The sequence below is a fragment of the Empidonax traillii genome, unplaced genomic scaffold (genome assembly GCF_003031625.1).
Source record: "Empidonax traillii isolate 1590-97213 ecotype Southwest subspecies unplaced genomic scaffold, ASM303162v1 scaffold851:size265644, whole genome shotgun sequence".
Lineage (NCBI taxonomy): Eukaryota > Metazoa > Chordata > Aves > Passeriformes > Tyrannidae > Empidonax > Empidonax traillii.
Genome location: NW_020956044.1, coordinates 97,524 through 121,124, shown reverse-complemented (window position 1 = coordinate 121,124; position 23,601 = coordinate 97,524). Strand labels below are relative to the sequence as shown.

The 23,601-nt window shown below is 36.0% G+C and overlaps 1 protein-coding gene across 1 annotated transcript in view; it reads left to right on the top strand.

Moving 5' to 3' along the window:
* LOC114067036 (adhesion G protein-coupled receptor B3) overlaps positions 1-23,601 on the top strand; it is a gene marked incomplete at its 5' end in the record, with an annotated part of 99,356 nt that overhangs the window by 6,337 nt on the left and 69,418 nt on the right. The window contains 5 exons of the mRNA XM_027902213.1: positions 4,719-4,883; positions 7,581-7,745; positions 8,809-8,973; positions 15,791-15,892; positions 16,428-16,534. Coding sequence (XP_027758014.1) covers positions 4,719-4,883; positions 7,581-7,745; positions 8,809-8,973; positions 15,791-15,892; positions 16,428-16,534 — 704 coding nt within the window. The remainder of the gene's footprint in view (positions 1-4,718; positions 4,884-7,580; positions 7,746-8,808; positions 8,974-15,790; positions 15,893-16,427; positions 16,535-23,601) is intronic.

Genomic DNA, 23,601 nt, shown 5'->3' with positions numbered 1-23,601 from the left:
AAACTGGCAGAGAACCCCTGGACTCTGTCTCAACGAGTAGTAATATATAGAATCAAACTTTCATGCTGTTACTTTGTGTTGAAAAATATCCAATGGAAAGGGCATATGTGATCCCATCAGAGGTTTTCTGTCAGCATTATAAGCATTTAGGGGACCTCTGTAATGGAAAACAACTTAAAAGATTGTCTCTGGATAAAGCATGACTGTAATAAGAACTGCTCTCAGCACCTAAAGCCTTTCTACCATGTTTAGGACAAGCAATTCACATGAGATTTTCTAATCTTTTAGAGTAGAAATGCCTAGCTAGAGCTGAATTTTAACACCTGAAGTGTTTCCATACAAAAATGGCAGCTATTTCTAAAATGGTTAAGCTAGCTTAGAGTATGCCAGAGGTGGGATATACTGCAAAAGAACTCTAAACTTGATAGTACAAAAATAAGAAGTGAAAGAAGAGATGTCAAAAACAAAAGAACAAACATTGCAAAAAATCAAAGATAGATTTAAAGATTTATTTGAAGCTAGGTGAAGAGTGAACATGAAAACACAGTCTAGCTCTCGCAAAGAAAGGTAGTTCTGCTTGCTTTCTTGCTTATTCTTATTAAATAAGAAGAGGAAAGGTGGTTAACTTTCAAAATTGGCAATCTTCATTGTCAAAGTAAACTGGAAAAAAGTTAATTCTTAAAAATCATGTTGTCAAGCAAACTTCTAAACAATGCTCACCCAAAAGGACTATTCTATACTTCTCAGGTCAGAAAGGAGCTTTTTTCTTACATCCTTCCACCATTTTAAACGTTTGCATGCTCAAAAGCTCTATTTTGGCTGGTAATTTTTTCTTTGTCTTGTCCTATTGCAACAAGACCTATCATAAAGCTTATCCCCATCTCTTTTAGAGGCTCCCTCTAAGTACTGACAGGCCACAGTAATGTGTTCACGAAGCCTTCTCTTCTGCAGTCTGAAAAATCTTAACTCTTTTAACCTATGTTCATAGGAGAGGTATTCCATCACTCTGATCACCTTTGTGGTAATGCTCTGGACCTGCTCCAACCTGTGCTGAGGGCTCCAGAGATGTACACAGGAGTCCAGGTGGGATCTCACCAGAGTGGAGTAAAGGGACAGAATCCCATCCCTCATCCTGCTGACCACACTTCTTTTGATGCAGCCTAGGGTACAATTGGTTTCCTGGACTGCAAGTGCACATCGCTGACTCAGGTCCAGCTTCTCATTCTCAAAGCACCCCAAAGTCCTTCTTCACAGGACTGCTCTCCATCCCTTTATCTCACATCCTGTATTGATAACAAGTTACCTCAAGCTGTGTGCAGGATCTTGTTGAACCTCGTGATGTTCACATGAGCCCACTTCTCAAGCTTGTCCAGATCCCTCTGGATGGTGTCCCATCCCTCAGGTTTATCAACCACGCCACTCAGCTTGGTGTTGTCTGCAAACTTGCTGAGCACGCACTCAATCACACTGTCTATGTCACTGATGAAGATATTTAACAGTACTGCGCCAGTACTACTTACAATGAAAGGTTAATGACCATAACAACTTTTCAGTGTCTATTCAGTTTAAAGCTGAACAAATCAATAGCACTTAAACCCCAATAAAAATCTTCCAAAATATGCTTGTAGGATGAAGGCCAGCATGGCCTCACGCCTCCTCCCACTTCACAGCAGTTGCATATTGTGAACACTGTGGGTGTTCACTTCAACATGATTAGGTTCACAGAGTGGCAGAGAGAAGGGAAAGATGCTCTGCAGTAATCCAAGCTCGATGTGCTAGCAATGTTTTTGACAGATAAGTTGGCAATAATCTGAATATTTTTGTCCCAAATAATGAATCTTGCATCTGAAACTGTGTTATAGAAAACAGTAACTCCTCTGCGGGCCAGCTCTCCATCTGGTGTAATTTGGCATAGCTCATCTGGCTATAATTCCTCAGATGTTATAGGATTTTTTTCCTTTAGAAAGTAAGAAAGAAAATGTAAATGAAATATAAAAAAAAAAAATAAGTTCAGAAGTAAGAAATTTTAAATTAATATGTTCTTTTAAAGCTGATCTGGATAATACTGGGCATTTCTGTAGTGCATTGAACATATTAATTCTCACTGATATTTGTTTGCTGACAATGGTTTTTTGATGTTATGCCTTTTCCATCCTGGACTTTATTATTTGTCTACTGGTTTCAGATATACAAGTCTATATGTGCAAGACGTACTGTGAAATTTTTACTCAATGAGCTAAAATTTGTCATGAAAGATGATTCTGGACCATTCAGACCACAAACAAATAGAGGCTGCTCTAAGTTTGAGTCCACCCAAAGTGGACAAAACGTTTTGTCTTATTTTCAGACACAAACTCACAAAAGAATTATTCTGTGTTGCTGCTAATATGCAGTCACTCTTGCCAGAAGAAATATACAACCTTTTGAGTTAAGACAGTATCTTTAAAGAGCACCTCAGCACTTGTTTTTGTTATTTTTAAATAAAGACAACTAACTTAAAATGCTTTGACAGCATAAAATCAAAATTCCAAATTAAACAATAGACCTTAGCTTGCGTGAACTCTGCAAAGCCTCACACTGTGTCTACGTAGTGTCAAGACCTTTTTAAATTAGTAGTTTTTCTAGAGAATTTGTATTATTTTTGTTTTGCCAAGTTTTATGCCTTTTGAAATTCTTTTTGCATCTGAACATCTTAATCAACATTTGTGGTGTCAGGAGATGAAATTATATCATTGATATTACTGGCTACTGCTTGGAATCTCATCTGACAAGTTAGTTTCTCATTAATTTTTCACATATGATAAAAATTGGGAATCTTAGAGATAAGTTTGGATTTGAAATCTAATGCTTTGCCAATGAGAAAAAACAATTCTTTAGATCATATAGCTGAATCAGCATAGCTGTCAGAATATAGTGCCTGCTGAGAACAGGTGAATCTTAAAGAGTTCCATGCAGATACAGTCATCAGTTTACTAGTTTTAGAAGAGATAGGCTTTCTGCTTTTGTCCAAAATGTCACAGTTAATCAAGGTTTCTAAACTAACTAGATCAAAATCTGTCACTTTAACATTAATTTGGACTCTTCCTGAGTTGTTTTTGTTTCAGTGGTGTTTGGTTGTTTGGTTGTTTGGTTGTTTGTTTTTTTTTTTTTAATATAATGCAGAAGGATGTGATATTTAGAATAAGATAATTTTAATAAAGCTAGCCATATAAGATGTGGTTCTTTCTGACCACTTGTACATGACCAGCCAAAAACCTTTCATTGATTGAGCTGTTATTCAGTGGGTTAAAATCTTCCCTGAATAAAGCTTGACATTTTCTGTCAGGTACAATTTCTCAGAAGTTAGCTAACAAACTTTTTATCTCGACATAGCATCTGAAATGACAATTTTTCTTACTTTTATTGAAAGGCGGTAAAACTTACCTACTTGCAGAATTCCCCTTGATCTTACTGATGAATTTGTGATAATATGGCAGGGAGCTGAGTGTCCTTCTGCAGCCTTGTAACTGAATTTCACCTCGGGAAATGTTATTCTGATCCCTACAAGAAAAGGGTTGTATTTGTAGAAACTGGGCAGGTGATACATGCCTTCAGGGCAAAGGAAACCTATATAGGAGAAGTTCTTTCACAGTGATGAAAAAAATTGAGGACAAACCACAAAATCTATTTCTTCTGTAATGTTGTGAATTTTTTTTTTTTCAGTTTTTTTCAGTTTGTAGAGAACTGTCTTACCAATGCATGTAAGGAATTGTTTTACCAGTACATGCTTAACTCTATATTGTATTAGATAACTTTCTGAGAACATAACTCCAGGTTTTTTCTCTCAAGGCATTGCATATGGTATGTAAGCTCACATGGATACTGTATATTAGTTTCTCCTAGGGTTGAAAATACTTAAGGGAGAGAAAGATTCATATTCTATGATTCTTCATATTAATTTTATGAAATATTTGTGTATAAAAATACTGGTATATGTTTGCAATTTATTGTGTACTCTGAAGGTATCTGGAGTTTGTTGAGTGAACATTTTTCTAAGAGTGATACGTGTATTACTGTGTCTGTTAAATCAGTGAATATGTTCATGTAAGGAAACAGCACATATCTTTTTTGCTGATGTGGTCTGGGAATTTTTGAGAAATATAGTCAAGCACGTGTGCTGCCATATTTCTGCATTTAAGCAATTGAAAAAATTGTAAGATAACTGCCCCAATTTATGATGGGGACAGAGTAATAAATTATGTGATAATTCCTATGGTTTCAAAAGAAAGCTTAGTTTTGATGGCTTATACTTTTTAGACAATGTTGTGCAACATTGCCCTGTTGCAGAAGGTGTATGCCTGATTTTCACAAAGACTAGTCTCCTGAAAATCAGGGCTATTAAACATGTCAAATAAGGCACTGAAGATGTCATAACTATTCAAAAAGGAAGTCATCTTTCTTAAAAGAGTGAAAGAACAGAAACTGTGAAAGTGAGATTAGTTTAAAGATTTGAGAAAATGTTTCAAAATCAAATATGTTTTGGAGAAAATATGCCTTTTAAATTGAAATTATCTAAGGTTTTAAAAGTATTTATTTTCCATTGATAAAGTTTACCTATGTACTGATTTCCTTGAAATTGGCAAAATAATTCCCATTTAAAATATTGATCTTGTTTATTTTCAAATCCTTCTGTTACTTATGTCTCTGTTTCTGGTTAAAATCTGTCTGGTTTGTTGCAGTACATGGCGTTTGGGAGGAATGGTCACCTTGGAGTTTGTGTTCATTCACATGTGGTCGAGGCCAAAGAACTAGGACAAGGTCATGTATACCTCCCCAGTATGGGGGAAGATCATGTGATGGACCTGAAACACAACACAAACCTTGCAATATTGCACTCTGCCCTGGTGAGCTAATATAGCAACTCTCTGCTTTGTTACTGTGCATTTTATGTGGATTGTTTGTGATTTCTTTCATAGCTCTTTGCACATAGGAAAAAAAACCACATTGTCCAAAGTGAGTAGCTGGGTAATATTGTTCATAATTATGACTGGGATTAAAGTATATAATCAGGATGGTAATTCTGTTCAACATACTGCACAAGCAAGCAATTTTTAGTTTCTTTGAGGTACAGTCTCTGTAGGGCACAGTATCTTGTGTAGAAAATCTTGATTCAGGATGGGTCTTGGAGAACCAAAAGGCAAACAACTTCCTGAGTATGGCTTAAAGGGAAATATTCAGAGGTCACACAGTTTGTATTCACCGTATCTGTTTGAATTGTTCACTTAGAAGTTTACTGTAATTTCAAAGACCATCACTAACCAAATAAAAAATGAATGGGCTTCATGTTAAATCTTCCACCCACTAAAACTGAAACTAACTTAAAAAAATCATATGTTCTTTTAAAACTGATTTTTACTTGTTTTGTCTGCAAGTTATAATTAATTTAGACCTAATTTTTCTAAATGTGTGTGTACATATATATATGTGTATATAATATCTGAATATTACAAAAAGTTCAATAACCATAAAGAAGTTATTTATAATAGTCACAGAACCACAAAATCACAGGATATGCTGAGTCGGAAGGGACCCACAAGGATCATCGAGTCCAAACTTTAGCTGTTTGGAGTTTGAACAGTTATTTGTACCTAAATGATTTTCAGAGGAAGTTATATACTGTTATATTTAAAAGTAGCACTTTTAATCTTTTCTCAATGTTAAATGCAATTTGCACATCCAACTTTATAATGGAATCTTCATCTTGAATTCTTTATTTTTTAATGATATTTCTGAAAGAGAAAACTCACATGCTATTTGCTCCTAAAGATAAAGGGAGATGTATGAAATATATATGAGAAGCCACAGAATGAGTTTTCTCTGAAGACAGTATAGTAATTGATTCGATCTTTCCTACCCTAAATAATACTATATAGCCATGAATAAAACTGAAGAGGATGCATTGAAATGTAATTTCCTCAATGGTTTCCTCTTCATGTAAAGCTTTTATGATTAATGAGTGGGGCCAGCTTCCATGTTTGAAAAGATTTCCATTTTCTGCAGAATAAATTATCAGAGCTCAACTTCGTAGCTTCAAAAGCATCTGCACTGAGAAGTGATTCACAATAAAGCATTACATAGAATATTTATATAGAACTTTGGGGAAAAGCCTCAAAAACTCTCCAAGTCACTGTTTGCTGAGATTCTTGGCATTAGAGATACAGACAGTATCTTTGAAATGTTCTGTGGTTCATGTCTGACAGTAGTAAAATAGTTCACCTCCATACTTCACTGAAGAGCGGTGCACCCGTATAGAACAGTATGTTTAAAAAATAACTTAAAAATTCTGCTTCCTGTTTTCATTAACACCTTCAACTCAGGGAGCTGCTATTCCATTCCTCCTTTAGAAGAATCCTGAAACCAGGGATTGGCAAGTGCTCCAAGTGAAGTTCCTCATTTTTAGCAGTGGTGCTTTGATAGCACTAGTAGTTTTAAAACCAGATTTTCAAGGATGAGTATTGTATTAAATTAATTTAGTAAATTAAATTGTATTAAAACCTACATTTTGAGTTTATATGGGGTAACTGCAAGGGCAATAAGGAACTGATGATTGCTGAAGTCTGTATGGATGCAGGATTCTGAATTAGCACAATTAGTCATGAATCATCCCATAATGCTCACCTGTTTCAAACATGCTGTCTAGTCTTGTTATGTATTATAACCATATAATTTTTCATTTGTATGGAATCTTAATTGGGATAAATTTTTTATTATCTTGGTTATTATTATTTTCGTTTACTCCAAGAAGCTGTCTGATATACAAAAGTAAAAATAACAGTCATTAGCCTTCACTCAGAAGACTCTGCATCCACCCTCAAATGCATGGGCTAATGCAAATTACTAAATACAGAACTGGTCATCATATCCGTATTGTGTAGACATTTAACTTACCAGATTCAGAAAGAAGATTGCATGATATGCAAACACAACAGCAGACCCAATGAGGAAGGCAGGCTGTTTCTATCCTCCTACATTTTCCTCAAAAGAATGTTGAAGAACTGAGATCATTTACCTTATAGGGGGGATGAATGACAAAGGTATATTCAGCATTGTAAGTATAAAGAAGAGACTGTGAGACGAAGTGGTAACTTCTGTTTTCCTTTTTCTATTCAATTAAAGGCACCTAGTTTCATGGTCAGGACCAATGATCTTATAAGGTGACTCATCTGAACTATCACTAAAACTCTAATAAATCACTTCAAAAGGCTCAGAATTACATCATACAAGATGGTCCCTCACTTTTGCCTTAAAAGACCAGTCTTTTTTATAAGACCTTCTTTTTCATAAGGCTCTTCAAAATGTATGTGACCAAAATCATTATTTATCCTTTGTTATATTAGTGTGCAATTAGAGGAAAGGGAGTGCTCTTTACTTGAAGAAAAAGGAAAGCAGTCTTTAATTCTTTTATAGCAGCTCATAATGTCAGTTTCTGTATTTGATTGTGGTTAGAAACCAGCTTGGGCCCAACCTGAGGGGCTGTGGTCGCCTGCCTGGCTCCGGTGGTAACTGTGCTGTGTCCATCTCTTTTGTGCCCACCGCGACAGTGGACGGACAGTGGCAGGAGTGGAGCTCGTGGAGCCAGTGCTCAGTGACCTGCTCCAATGGCACCCAGCAGCGCAGCCGGCAGTGCACAGCGGCCGCGCACGGCGGCTCTGAGTGCAGAGGGCCCTGGGCTGAGAGCCGGGAGTGCTACAACCCCGAGTGCACGGGTGAGTACGGAGCGGGTCCAGCCCAGGACAGCGGGCACGTGGCAAGCTTGTCTGGGTGGGCTGCAGGGGGCAGAGCAGGCACCCCCAGAAGGAGGCTAAAACTCAAGAGGTCATAAACTGACACACAAGAAATTTCACCTCAGCATGAGGAAGAACTTCTTCATGTTGAGGATGGCAGAGCACTGGAACAGGCTGCCAAGGGAGGTCATGGAGTCTCCCTCTCGGGAGACATTCAAAACCCACCTGGATGCGTTCCAGTGTAACCTGCTCTAGGGGACCCCGCCTTGGCAGGAGGTTGGAGACTAGATGGTGTCCAGAGGTCCCTTCCAACCCTAACTATTCTGTTGTGATTCTCTGAGACCTAGGTCATCATTCTTATTTATTTGATGAGGTGAAAAGCTAAAGAATGCACCTTGAAAGGCTACATGACAGGCTGCACATACTGCTTTTTGGGTTTATCGCTGTTTAAATGACATTCAGCAGTTTTAGGCAGTCTAGTTTGAAGCTGAAAATACTCAAATTTTCCATGAGTCTAGAAAGTGAATGTATATGAACTGATTTGCTTTTGCACTGAGACTACTTCAGGATCTTCTGACAGTACAAAAGCAGCCTTTCAGGTTGTGTAGATTATGTGTGTACTTACCTTTAAGCCTCATTTTCTCTGTCAGAGCAATGTCAAAATCAAGATCTTGGAATATCACATTCAAAAATGTTTTTATTTAGTTTTTTAAGTGCACATTGTAAATGTGTGCCATTACTGTACAAAAGCACTATACAAGTAAATTAAAAAAAAAGATGAATGTCAGTTTTGCAGACCAAGTGAAAATTATTGTGTGTCAGTTCTTTTTATTTTATCTTGAGACGCCAGTCATTTAGACAACCGTCCCATATTTAGGAGACAAGTAGAGACTTCCTCATCTTTCATGAGCCCACATATACCACTTCTGCCACTGTTAGTTATATCTGGAGGGGCTTTCTTTTCTTATCCAAGTAAAGAACAACTTATGTATTCTACTTTATGGCTTTAATCCTGTCACCACTTGAATTATATTTTTCCAAACAGCAAATGGCCAGTGGAACCAATGGGGCCATTGGAGTGGCTGTTCCAAATCCTGTGATGGTGGTTGGGAGAGGCGGATAAGGATCTGTCAAGGTGCTGCTGTGACTGGACAACAGTGTGAAGGAACTGGAGAGGAAGTTAGACGATGCAGTGAACAGAGGTGTCCTGGTGAGATGAAAATATAATCACTGTTTTTATTTACACTACAGTATGGCTTACTTTAATGGATATCTTGAGGAGAGACAAGATCAATGTCCATAGAGCAGTAGCTGTAAAGAGCCGTATCTGGCCTTGCTTTAGACAAGTCACTGATGTTTTTCTCAGTAGCGTTTATCTAGCTAGGTGTAAAATTATCCCAATTGGATATATGAGCACTGCATCACGTTTTAAATAAACCACAGTACTGAAATAGGAAGGGTTAAGTGAAACACTTTTACTGTAAGCCCATAAGAGCCCCTTACCCCCCTGTACTACTTACAGGAAGGCTATGTTCTGTACTGAGGGCATCAGACCTTAAAGGAACCACATCAAACACTAGACAAAGAGCTCAACACCCATAAATCTCATCCAGAGAAGCCAAGGTAGACATTTGAATAGGTGAAGTAGGCCTAGAGCCAAGGTTTTCTTCAAGCCTGTACGATCAGAACATAGAACAATGGAAAAGACAGAAGGTCACGAAGGTCACCCGAAGATGAGGAGTAAATTCAAGACCCCAGGATGAAGTCAGGCAAGATCTCCCACCATAATATTCCTCAAAATAGAGACCACGCCTCAAACTCTGCCCTGACTCCACCCGCTATGAATATTGTAATCTAATGATGCAATAATATGAATATGCATGTGATTATGTTGTAATTGTGATTAGAAGCTGTATAAATTGCTTGTTTTCACTTGACCACTTTGGAGCTCTTTGCCCAGCCCGAGCTGGGGGCTCCCTGACGTCGCAATAAATACCTTGCAGTTTAAGGACTTAAAATACTGTCTCTAAACAGTCTGATTTTTACTGCCTTTTTGGGCATCAGTACCATAGTAGAAAACTTATCAAAAAATATTTTATTTCCTAGGAATACCTATAGTATTTGGAATGCCAAAGGTTTGCTACAGAAATTCTCTTTGAATGCACTATTTCTGAGAATACCAGAGCTGTTTGTGTAAATCATGGAATTCCTGTTATCCAGTGTACAGGTGACATCTTTGTAATACATATGGGGTAAATTCCACTGCAGTAAATAAAGGGGAAAAAGTTAACCTTACCATATTGTAGAGAATGAATGAATACATGAGCAACGTTTTCTAAAAAGGAAACTAATTTAAAAGGAAAAATTACATATTTCCTGTTTTAATATAATGCCTAAATATATTACTTTGCAGCACTTTTTCTTTGCCCTCCCAACAGATTTAAGTCTTTCTCACTGAAAGTGAGTAATAGAAGTGTAGTTTTGAGCTTCTTAAAAAATGGTGAAAAAAGAAGAATAACTGTTGAATCAAGTATTATTTATCAGTCAAGGCGCATTGTCCTAAAGTAAAAGAATGCATTTTGGATAGGTGAAAGATAACAAAATAAGGTGTAAGTAGGGTAAGATGTTCTAGCGATTCGCTTGGGAAATTATGTGATCTGAACTGCAAGCCAAGAAGAAGCAAAAAATCAATCTAGGGATTTAATTTTTGGACATTTCACTTAAATGGCAGAGATGCTTTGTGTCAGGAAATGAGAAACATATCAGATGTGAATTTTATGTTATCAAGCCCATATTTTCATGTGCAGCATGTTTATCCCTTGATAGCCATCAAAGAAAAGTTTTCAAGATATTTTCAGTACAGTAGAACAACAAATCACATTGCATTTGAAGAACAACAAAAAGACTATTTGTAGTTATAAAGTTAAAAACCTATACTGTAGATGTTAACCAAATTTAACTTGCATTTTAAATGATGTCTTTAATTTTAATAAAACTTTAATTATTTGAAAAGCAGTACAAAACTGAATTTGTGTTGAATTCCTAAAAAAAATTGTAATTTCCATAGGCAATGCAGGCTTCCTCTATAAAACCACAAAAGTAATAGATTAATATGAATCTTCTCAATAAGCAGACGTTCAGATGATCCAGCTTCTGCATATAAAAGCATTCTTGAAATAATTCTCATTTTTGTATAAAAGTAAAACCATGTTGCTACAGTCCAATTTTCAAAGGTTGCCACCTGCTGTTAATAAAATATTTTACAGATATATTTACAAATCAAATGCACACAGAGTTTTATTCGCCATTTGGTAAGTTTATTTATTTACTTTATTAATTCTGGATTAAAATCAGTGTGCTTATAGAAACCATAGCCTAAATAACCTTTTTAACAAGCTATACTTGTGCAAATGATTGTACATGAATAACAGATTTAATTTATCTGCATCTAGACTGACATTTACTAAAGTGTCTCAGATTTAAATGGAGACAGTGGGTAATTTACCAAAATTTTATAAAATTATGTACTGATTTACACTGGGTAAAGACCAAGCAAAATTGGAAAGTACTGTACAGAGACATTTGTTCAAAATATAAGCAAATTTCATTATTTTTCTGCTTTTCTTCCATAGCCCTAAAATATCTCCAAAAAGCTATTTTCTTCCCAATGTTTTTTTTCTACGTAAACCATTGACAACATGAGAAACTAACGTTTAATTTTTTTTTTTTTGTATTAGCATTACTTTACATAAGACCAGATCCTCAGCTCTGTAAACCTGTGTAATATTTTTGTAAAGGGTATGAAGCTGCACCTTCTTTTATCCCCCAGAGGTCTATAGACTTACAAAAAGGTTAATTATAGCTGACTTTAAATTGTGGAAGCAAAAGGAGAATAAAGCCTTTTTCTAGTACAGTGGCTGATCTTAATAAGATACTATGAAACAGATCTGTTTACTGACTGAAAATCTTGACTGGACACTTTTTGGTTTGTGTTCTACATTATCTGAACATTATGCAAGATTTTCTTCGTAGTTCCTGAGTGATTCTTTTCAAATGGTTTAGGCAGGGACTGAACAACATTTGTAGAAGCTGAATATAAGCAGCATTAAGGAAGGGAGACTCAGAATTATCATCTGAACATTGGTTTCTCAAACAGCTTGGTATCTGGACAGATTTTGAGTATCTTTCTTTGTGATTTGTTTTTATTCACAGTTATAAATTTTAAACCTGGCTTTTTCTTCCATTTTGTAATATTCTGGGAATGAAAAATAAATATATGAAGGTATTTTGGTTTCAGTGATTTGTCCTTTGTTGCATTCCAAATGTCTAAAGTTGAATTTCAGCCTAGTAGGTTGGCAGTACTCTGCACTCAAAGTATTTTTCTGGGAAGGATAACTTTGGAAAATTGGAAACAAATCAGAGAAAATAAAAAAACCTTCTAGGTTTGGTAAGCGGCTAGTCACTCAGGAGTCACTGCAGAAAACTTACACAAAATGAATGAACACTAGCTATTACATGGCAAATTGATCAGAAACTTTAGAAGAGCATGTAGGAAGAATGAGGTAATTTCCATCAAAAACTAAGAGATATGAGAGTAAAGAACAAAGTACAGCATTATTCAGGACAGAAAACTTCTGTAAATTTATTTTTATAAAAATAGGACCATGTTTTTATGACAGCTTTAAGAATATATTAGGCTCCAATAATAGAGTATTGGTTTCCAGAAATACTGAATTCCATAACAATTAAACCTATAGTGACTCTATGTATGTTTCCAATATTAATCCTTTACCCAGATTTCACTCAAAAGAGAATTTTCTCATAAGCATATTGTCAGTGTTAGGAAACCTAATACAGGAACTGTTCAGATCAAAATATTACTGAAAACAATGCTAGACTATCTTGTTTGTTAACAAAAGGATAACAGACCACAAGTGCTACTAAAGATTAGCTAATGATTTCCTGCTGAAGCTAGAAGTTTTCTTCAGAGCAATACTAGCTAGATAAGATAGAATATGAAAAAGTAGAAGATTCAAATAATTGGCAACAGCTAAATAATAAAATTAAACCTTTTTGTTTTGTTTTGTCTCTGATTACAACACTATTCTTTTAAGACATTCAAAAGCATTTTTTCTGTTGTCTTTGTTTAAGATAATATTGCCTGTGGCCTTGAATTGGGATTCTCAAGAAGAGCTGTAGTTCTACCAACATCTGAGCTACTGTGTGCCTTAGGCTAACTTGCTTCACCATCATATTACCCTTTTCTGCCTAGATAGATGGTAAACTGTGAGGTTGTGCATCTCTTGCTATGTCTGTGTGCAGTACAGAGCTTCCACAGATTCCAAGGGAGTCAATTGCCTCTTGGAGATGCACATCCTCTCTCCAGTAATGTCAGAAGGCTGTGCTTCTGGACCACTGACTTTGTTGAGTGTGCTTAGGTGGGATGAATCCAGGCCTGTCATTACAGGGGTACAACGTGGTAAATTTGAGTACATGCTCTGTGTGGGAAGATATTGCTGAAACACATCATCAGTGAAAGAGATCTGCTTTTTATTTGACAATTACTTCAAATTTACCTCAGTATTTGCTGTTTGCTTCTAAATTTTATCAGTGCTCTGTGATTTTGTACAGCGAAACCACATTGTCTGTGGCTGTGTTATGAATTAATTGTGCCATAGTAACAGAAATACTTGAACTGGTCTGAGCAGAGCCAGCAGGGTCAGCAATGCTTTTTAATTCAGATATGATACCACTGTAGTGTGACTGTGTCTTCATGAGCAACATGGGTTGGAGCCTCACAGATGCTTTAATGTGGGTGGATGTCTGATGAGTAAGCTCTGTCAGATATGCTTTAGCTTTGGGAAGAACTGGTTCATATTTTTAATGCACAGCATTGCTTGATCCAGGATATTTTTAAAAGGCATTGAAAAGCCAAGGGTCATACAGGGACCAGGAAAACTTCTTTACCTGGTCTAAGTGATACCAAGTTGCTCCCACATCTCTTTCCTGATAACTCTGGGTCTTGGGAGTGTTTTTTACTTTGAATACAACACACAGGTCCACAGTTTATCTCTGGCACTAGCCTGAAGTTGAAATATAATCTTGAATTCTGAAAGCTGTAATGCAAAAGCACACTAGTACCTTTCCAAGTGGATGAGAAATCTCTGATATTACCTGTGACTTGCTAACACAAAGGAGAAAATATGCTGTATATGTGTGCCTATAGATGCACATTTATATTTTTTTTCGGAAAAAAAAACCAAAACACATTTAGCATTTGGTATGTGGAAAAAAGTAAGAGTTTAAGTTCTGAGGATCAACACCTAAATGTTGATTAGTGAACACAACATATTTGTAATGGTCACAGCTGCATGATAAATATACCTCTCAGAGAGCTCTAAGCCCTGGCAAATTTATATAATTTATAATATTACCTCCTTATTATGTTAATTTACACTTCCTAAAACATAACATTTCTTTTGTTTATAAGGTCATAATAGAATGGTAATTGCATTTGCTTATGCCACCAGATGGCTTATGTTTATCAAAATCTGGCTTTTCACGTTTTAACACTGTCCCGATGCATTCACTCTTTGGGCATATCTGAAGCAGGGCTAGTATTCTAGATTATTAACATAACTGACTTTCTTTGGGTTTTACCATTAATGGATCTCTTGCTTTTTTAGCAGCACCAACTGTCTTGATTTACGATTCAGGAATGCTGATGGTGAGGCAAATTTAGCAAGCGATTTTTCTGCCCAACTGTGATTCATATTAGTATTACTGAACCATCTGCTAGGTATTCTTTGTCCTCTACAAAGAGAGGATACAGCTTTGTGCAAAAGTCTACTCAGTTCTTTTGCTCTCACCTCCATCAGCAGAAGTACAAAACAGGGAAGATGGACGATTTTATGGGTTAGATAATGGGATGGGCAAAATCTGTAGTCTGTCCCTGCCTCTGCTAGAGATTTCCCATGCAACCATGGGTGAATCATTGAATTGCTTTCTGCCTTATCACACCATCTGCTAGACCGAATTTCCCTTCTCTTTTCTTTTTCTTGCTTTGTAACCACTTTGCTGTAATACAGTGGGATTACATATTTTTCCAGGAATACATATAATAATAATAAAAAATTCTTGGCTTTTCTCTGATGAACTTGGAAGGAATTAGATTTCAGTAACTAGCATGTCAGTGCTGTAAGCTGTGAAACTACTTCAGCCAGAGGTTTTCTGTTAATTCAGTTTACTCAAAAATCTTAAACTGGAATCTACAGTAAAATATGAAGAGAAAAGGAACCTGTAGTTGTGACCATATGAAAATAAAACATGAAGAATTTGCTGAAGCTTTTTTTCCCCCATACAATTCTGTTACTACAAAATTGAGACAATATTTTCTCCCTTTAAATGGTATTGTGATAAGCAGTAAAAGGTTATTTTGTTTTATAGCCACTCAGTCCCACAATATTGACTATACTTGCTTAATTACCAACTTGTACTGAAACACATTTCAAAGAAATAACCTGCTTTTTGGTCTTTTGAATATAGAGCTCTCATTTAGCACCTTTAACACATTTAATGTTTCAACTGTGGTTTCAGAACTGATTCTTTCACATACAGATTCAATTTTAGAAAAATATTTACAAATTTTAGTGTAAGATAAGCGTCATAACATATCACATTTTAAGTATCATCATCTGATAGATGCTTAAGGTTATTGATCAAAATAGAGCAACAAAGAAAGATTCAAACCTATTAACATTGCAGCTACAACCAAAAGAGTGCTTGTTTTCTGGAGAAAATAATGGCACAGGTTGTATGAAATAAATACCTTCACAAAGACAGATATACAAAAATGTCAGGGGTCTCATTTTTGCATTTTTTTTAACTTCAAACTTAAAACTAAACCAAATTATGTTAGCATACACGTCTCAGGAAAAAATGGGGTAAGATTAAATGCTTGTTTTTCTGATATAAAATATCTTTTTTATGTTAATGCTTGTATTTAAATTCTCATTTATAAATGACAGCGCCTTATGAAATATGTCCTGAAGACTATTTAATGTCAATGGTGTGGAAAAGGACCCCAGCTGGGGACATGGCATTCAATCGATGTCCTCTCAATGCCACAGGTAGAGTACTACTTCGAAATTTTATGATGACACAAAAAAGGAGTAATATTTTGCATTGCGTCTTAGAGAAATCATTAACAGACTCATGTAAAAATATGTATATGTGAATATATCTATATAAACTCCACGTATTTACTTATGCATATGCATGCACATATAAGCATGTACATGTACTGTCTCTTATAGCTTACAGGTATGCATGGGATATATATATATATGTATAAACATACATAAATGCATTATATTCAAAGCAAAAAAGCTGAGGAAAAATCAGTTTGACCGGACCTACCAGGAAAAGTGATAAAAAAGAAGCAAAACATAAAAATTTTTAAGAAAACAATGATTAAAAAGTGATCAAGTAAACACTGAAATGTTATTTGGAATCTTACACTCATCTCTATGTACTGATGATCATTACATGAAATTGTTTCTGTGTGTGGTTTTAAAATAGCATGAAATATACTTTAAATAAGGTTCGTTCTTACCAATATCTCTGACTTATACAAATATTTTCTGTCTTCTTTGCCTCTTACAGGCACCACTAGCAGACGCTGCTCTCTCAGTGTTCATGGAGTGGCCTTTTGGGAACATCCAAGCTTTGCTAGATGCATATCAAATGAGTACAGACACTTGCAGCATTCAGTAGGTGCAAAGCCAGCTTTAGTACTTGCTCTGTTTATTCATTACTAATAATTGGTGTGCAAAAAAACCTTATTTACTTTTAGATTTCTGATAAGAAATGCCACGAGGAAAATAGGCATGAGAAATAATAATTTATATTAATGGATATTATTTGGATCTTGTATATTGCTGGTGTTTGTGAAATAACCTTTGTCTTACTGTAGAAGTGGAAAAATGAATCAGCATCCCTTCTTTCATGTCCCCTGTGTGAAATTTTTGTAGGGCTAATTTTTTCAGAGGTAAGACATATTTTGATTTATTAGAAAATGAGATACAAATAAATTAGATTTTTTGGAAGAGTGACTTACTGAGAATTTTATAATACCATGAATTCTTTAATTGCAGATTAGGAAGCCAGGAATGATATTTCTTTTTGCTATCAAATTTAGAACTTTGCCTTTGAATGTAACAATAGGAAATGATTATAGGGTAAAGCTATTGCAGTGTCTTGAAAAAATAAAGTAACTGTAGATGAAGGATTATTATGTGGTGTTTTAAAGTATGCCTAAAGAAAAGTTTCTTTGTTGAGCATGTGCATTATACATTTATCTACTGCCTAAATATGTTTATATGCACAAGTGTAATACATTGGGAATTAGAAATATACCACCATGGTATATGCTAGGTGTATTGATTACAATCTACTTACATAGCCAAGGCGTTCAGCCAGGTTAAGAGTATAGTGGGAAACATGCCTTTGAAGTTTCTCATGGACAATGGTTTTTGCCTGCATGATATATTTTACTGACACTCTTATTACTCTGACTCCTTTTCCAAAGGCCACTGCTCCATTTATCATTCAGCAGAGAGACACTAATTCAGCCCTGTGCTTCATAAATTCCCAAGCTCTCAACCAAGTCCAGCATTTCTGTAACATGCTTAAAAATCTTTGGTGGCTTAAAGACCAGTAACCTGGCTGTCATCCCTCAAATCTGGATTGCTACTTAGAGAAGATTTTGATTAATTCCTTTGAGCTGCATTTCTGTTTCAGTAGATCTAACTTATTTGTGGCCTAGGATTCAGTTTCAGGGAAGGCCAAAGCAAGAATAATTTTTAAAACAAGACAGAATAGATTGTCGAAGGATTTTTCCCTACTACATAGAAACTTTTCTATTCTATACAGCTTTCTGCTTGTTTGTCTTTCCTCTTACTGTTCATGCACAAAAAACACATTGAGTTGGCTGTAACTAGTTTGCTTTTAATATTTCTGTTATTTTATTTCTTTTGCAACAGCTGAATATATTATGTCTAAGCTAGTTTTAAACTCAAACAGTAGGAAATACTGTTTCATGCAATATAGTGGTTTGACTTAACTGGCTAACGTTTGCTGAGGCACTGATAGTTTTTCAAGAGCTGCAAGTCTGCCTGGCAGGAAGAACAAAGGAAGGCATTTCTAACCCAGATCAGATTTATATTTTTGTCTATATTTCCTTATTCAAAATATAAATATTAATAGACCACACTGTGAAATGTTCTTTTTGCCAAAGAACATTTAAAAATAGGTAAAGTTTCTTTAAAATTACACAAGCACCTAAACATACCTTAATGCTGCACAAAATTTCAGTACAGCCTATATGTATACAAATTAAAGGAGAAAAGTGGATTTCTTTTACACTTGGGAGCTGTTCAAAAAGAAAACTGGCCTATCTTGCATCTTACTCCTTCTCAAAGTGAACAACACAGCATATTTAAAGAATCAGAGAAAACAGAGGTAACGACCTATAAGGTCATCGCCCTGCAAATGTAGGCTTGTCCCCCCACGATACATATGTCAGTTCCATAAATCCCTGAAAATAGGGCTTTATAAGGAAGCTACTGACAGACGGTGTTGCTATAATAAATATGTGTGCTTATGAAAGCATTTATGAGACGCCTTAGTGTGCTTAATTTACCAATAAAATTATTTTACTAACTCAGACCAGGAGTGGGGGTTGTCACTCAGTTCTGTGAGTGTTCCCATAAAATCTGAGTCTGAGCTGAATTCCTTTCATTTATTATCTGAAATACATAAAAGTAGGTCTTCAAAAAGTGATGTTTCTGAAGTTGATTTAAAGCAGTTGATATACGTACATATAATAGTTAATACATTAAAGCATAGAATACAGACAGGTGCCTGTCTCTTTGCCTTCCAAACAAGCCACATATGATCCAGAACCAGCCCAGAAATCATGTAGTAGAATTCACATGATGCTGTGCTTAAGAAAATATTCTATAAAGAAAAGTGTTTCATATGATAGGAGCCAGAAAATAACACATTGGCCACAGTCCATGCTAACCTGGCTACACAGGTGCTGGACTGGAAGCTTACAGTTACTCTAGTAAATAAAACTAAACAGGGTGACTGCCCAAGCTTAAAAACTGTCCTTGTAGTCATCTACACTGTTTAACTGTGTGTCTGTTAGCATACTTCCTGACATCATTTAAGACCATAACAGTGATCACTCTCCCAAACAATGCCTACCATACTTTAGAGGATAGCATAGCAGAGAGAGCACTGTCAGCAGGCATTAAAAGCATAGGTTTCTGGGACAGAGGAGGGATAAAGAGATTAACTTGAGGGAACCAGAATTCTTTGCTATATATAGTGTAGAATTTTACCACATAACCATAGGTGATTGACCCCTGAAGACTGTTTCCTTATTCTATGGAACTGCAGTAGGTTCACTGCCTCATGCACAAAGCTTTTATTTTTACAATTTTTTCTATTACTCACCTGGAAGTGACATGGGACAAAATTCCACCCTTAATAAGCAGTATTAAAGTAGCAGAAACCCAGCTAGTGCACTACATCTCCATTTTTTGTTGATGGGGAACTGAGTGAGACCAATTAAGCAGGAAATTTATGTCCAGTCTTCTGAGTTAGTGTCTAGCCACTTTTCCATCTTAATGTTCCTACCTCTCCATAGGACAGCACAGAAAATACCTGGCATGGTAAAAATATAACTACAGGGCCTCTGAAGAGGCTTATGCACTTGAACACGATGAAATAGCAAGGGAAATGGTTTGACTTGTGAAGATCTGCAGTTAGTTTACGTCTTTTGAGGGCACAGCGCCCTACGCAATTCGTATGTAGGAGCCTGAGTAAAAGCAGTTAATAGAATGATGCACTTCAGCTATGCCACAAATGTACAGCCTGCCCTTCTGTTAGTTTATTTTACCTTGTGCACTATGGAATACAGGTTCCTTTTAAAACTCAGGATGACAATTAGATCTCTTTGACTAATGGAACCAATTAGTCGTGAATAATTTATCCAACATTTGGTACAAATCAGTCATCAAATGAATTTAGCAAATACTGTTTGACCAGCTTACACAGCTGGTTGAGTAATATGAAAATTTATTCATTGAACATATTAAAGGACAAAAATGCCCAAATCCATGAAATAACCTTTGGGAAATTATTTGCTTAGCTCTAATAGTAATACTTAAAGAACCTAATCAGAATTATTCTTCTTAGAGCACTATAAGTAGAAAATGCAAAGTGGTAAATAGGCATACTCTGCCTCCTGGAATCATAACCTAGAAGATCAAGCAATGGTTTGAACAGAAAAAGAAACATCACAGACTATAGATCAGATTTTGTTGTAGTTTTCTTGCATTGTCGTAACGTGCTTGCAGTACCTGCAGCTTTGCATTAAGAAAACATTCTTGGTCAAGCATGGTGTTTCAGGACTGCTGACAGTCGTCCTTGCAGCTAAGAAGGAATATTTTTCCCAATAATGTGCAATTTGTTTAATGTGTCCTTGAGAAAGAGGAGATAACAACAAAGAAATTCTTCCAAGTGTCTTTTTTGTTGCGGATAGAGATGAAGGAAAGTCATATGTTTTAATAAAATCTAATGGCAGTGAATATCCTTTCTTCAGTTCCTTCTGGATAGTTCTTGGTCACATATTGATCACCAGATTTTAGTCAACAGGGAGGAATTTCCTTGCTTTCTCTAATTCCAGCATAAATTTTCAGAATTTGGAGGATTTTCTCCCCTCTGTTGGATAGACATGGTTTGGGTTTTCAGACCATTTTACCAAATCAATTACTGCTATAGCAGAAGTTGTTAAAACCTGTTCTCTGCCCTTGGCATATAGTTTCATTTTCTGAAAACTCCTTCAGTCTAACTAACACTTTTTAATCTCTTTAACGTGTATCTGTTGCTAGCTTAATGGACTGTTATATGTAGAAAGGCAGATTAGATGATGATCTAATGACCCAAACATAGTCTGTATAATATTATGAAGTATGCTCCTCATTACTAATTATCTCCTTTTGATCTGGAAGCAGAAAATGGTCTGCCTAATTATTAAATGTAGAATTGTTTGCTTTAGCTAGTACTTGGTTAATTTGGACTAGTGTCTTCTGAAGTGTGAGGTTTTTTACTTTATTTGAATAAACAGAGAAAAGTCTTTCCTGAGACAAAGAAATCTATTCATGCTGTGATTGGATATGAGTGACTGCCTGACCAAGAATAGAATGAGTGATTAGGAGCCCACAGGCCTATTTCAAATGGTACCCTCAAATAAGAATTAATTTGACTTTCATACTCTCTTGAAGCCTATCGAATTTGGTACACTACAAGGAATAAGACTAGGAAGTAAGACCCCAGCATTGGGAATATCCTACATTATCCTACTTCCAAGAGGCAAAGCTAAAGACTTCTTCATCTACTCTTCATTCGTTCTACAGATAATAGGCACCTAAATTAGAAAAAACAGCAAAAAACCTAAACAAAATAAAAAACCAAACTGACACAAGAATCCACTCATGCCCTCTTCAGCTGCCCAAAAATCTAAAAACCAGGAAACAAAAGACTTGAATGGGAGTCAATGCAAATAAAAATGATATTAAAATAGTTAATTATGGAAGAGCAGTGAGTTTTCATAGCTTATGAGCTCTTCAGGAATTGATTATGGAAGCTTTTATTACTATTTTAAATTAGTACCATTAATGAATAAGATCTCACCATGGAGTATTAGAAACCGATTTTGTGAAAATGGAGAAAATACTTAAATATATAAGGCTATTTCTATTTTCTACTCTGTTATGCATTCATACTAAGTAATAGGATTTATTGAATTACAAAAAAGAAGTAAATTGTGAGGTATCTTCTTAAAAAATATTAATAATATATCACTGTCTTATCCCACACTGGAATAGCCCTTTTGCCTAAAGTGAGATTTCCTCTACGTGTCTTTTGGACACTCTAGTTTGGAAGAGATTTATACTGTGCTCATAAACAATGACTCAAGCTAAAGCCTGTCATCTAGAAACTTTATTTCTGAAGGTCATCTCCAACATTATCAGAAAATCTCTACTAATACAAGTCATTTTATAAACTTATGTAGCACAGTTTTCTAACCTGGATGATGAAATTCTACATTAAATTGCCATGATAAAATTAAGATAGTAATTTCTTAGAATCATGGAATGGTTTGGGTTGGAAAGGACCCTAAAAATCATCTAGTTCTATCCGTTTGCTGCATGGCCAGGGATACCTTCAAAGCCCTGTCCAACCTTGAACTTCCGCAGATGGAGCATTCACAACTTCCACTGTCTCACCAAACTCACAGTAAAGAATTTCTCCCTAATACCTAGTCTAAATGTACCCTCTTTCAGTGTGAAGCCATTCCTCCCTGTCCTATCGCTGCACACCCTTGTAAAAAGGTGCTGGAAGGCATTAAGTCTTCCTGGAGCCTTCTTACCAGCTGAACAGTCCAAATTCCTTCAACCATTCCTCATAGGAGTGGTGCTCCAATCCTCTGATCATCTTGTAGCCCTCTTCTGGTCTCCCTCCAACAGGTCTACGTTCTTCTTATGTTGAGGGCCCTGGAGCTGAACACAGTGCCACTTTGAGTGATATAACACCTAATATAACACATTCTGGCAAAATGGGGTGCTTTTTATCAGAAAGTGGGAAAACCAAAATATCTCCTAACTCTTGAGAATTACAAAGGAAAAAACTGCATATGAATTATCCCACTGATGTCAAAATATCAGCACTTAAGAAGGAGCATGGGAACCTATGCAGGTGAATCTTTACATATCAAACTAACAATATAGCCATAAAAATGCTTTTCGGCTGCTTCTGCTCATACTATAATTTTGTTTCCACTTTTTCCACATCAGTGTTAGCCACAATTTTGCAAGTGCTTGGCTAAAATATAATTTGATAAAAAGAACTCTGAGGTGAATAATGATTTGCTCAGCTGCAGCTCATTAGAGATGATTTTGTTTTTCCAAATTATATTACAAGGGCAGCATATCAGCCTGTCCATGTACTCCTCACTGAAATGACTGCTATACTCTGGGGAATGAAAGGCTTCCTCCTAAAAAATTTACTGCTCCTTTTTTTTTTTTTTTTTTTTTTTTTTTTTTTTTTTTTTTTTTTTTTTTTTNGCTAGTTTAGTGCTTCATTTCTTTTTATATAGCTGCAGAGCAAAGCAGCCAGGCTTAGTTTTATAGATTTGAATGCAGGGGCCTCAATAACAAGATTTTTGTTCTGTCTCGGTATACACTGGTATACACCAGCTGTTCACCTTTGCAGCCTTTGACAGGCAGGGGGGTTATATCAGTAAATGCCTTGTCTTGCTGCCGTTGTAAGCCCCGAATCTGTAGGAGCCAGCTCTGTTTTTTCACTTCCATTATCTTAACTAGAGGATGACAAACTTTACTCTCATCAGAGAGCAACTGATCAAGAAATTGCAACAGGCAACAGTTTTCCCCTGCATCACTAACATTTCCCCATTCTACACAGAAGATTAAAACTTCAGGAAAAAAAAAAAGCTAATGACTTCAGTATCACTGTTGGCTTAATGGTGAAGGCACTCATTTGGTTCTGAGAAAGCTTCGCCCTCTCTGGCCTGCCAAACTCATTGCATGGAATGAACTGCTGTGGATTTCAGTGCTTTTAACACCATGTTATAAAGTTAGAATGGTTAGATCTGCTTCATCCTCTGTAAATATATGTGCACTTAGCCAAAGAGAGGAAATAACCCAATATTTCAGGCACTCATATGAACTATGTAGTATAGAAACCA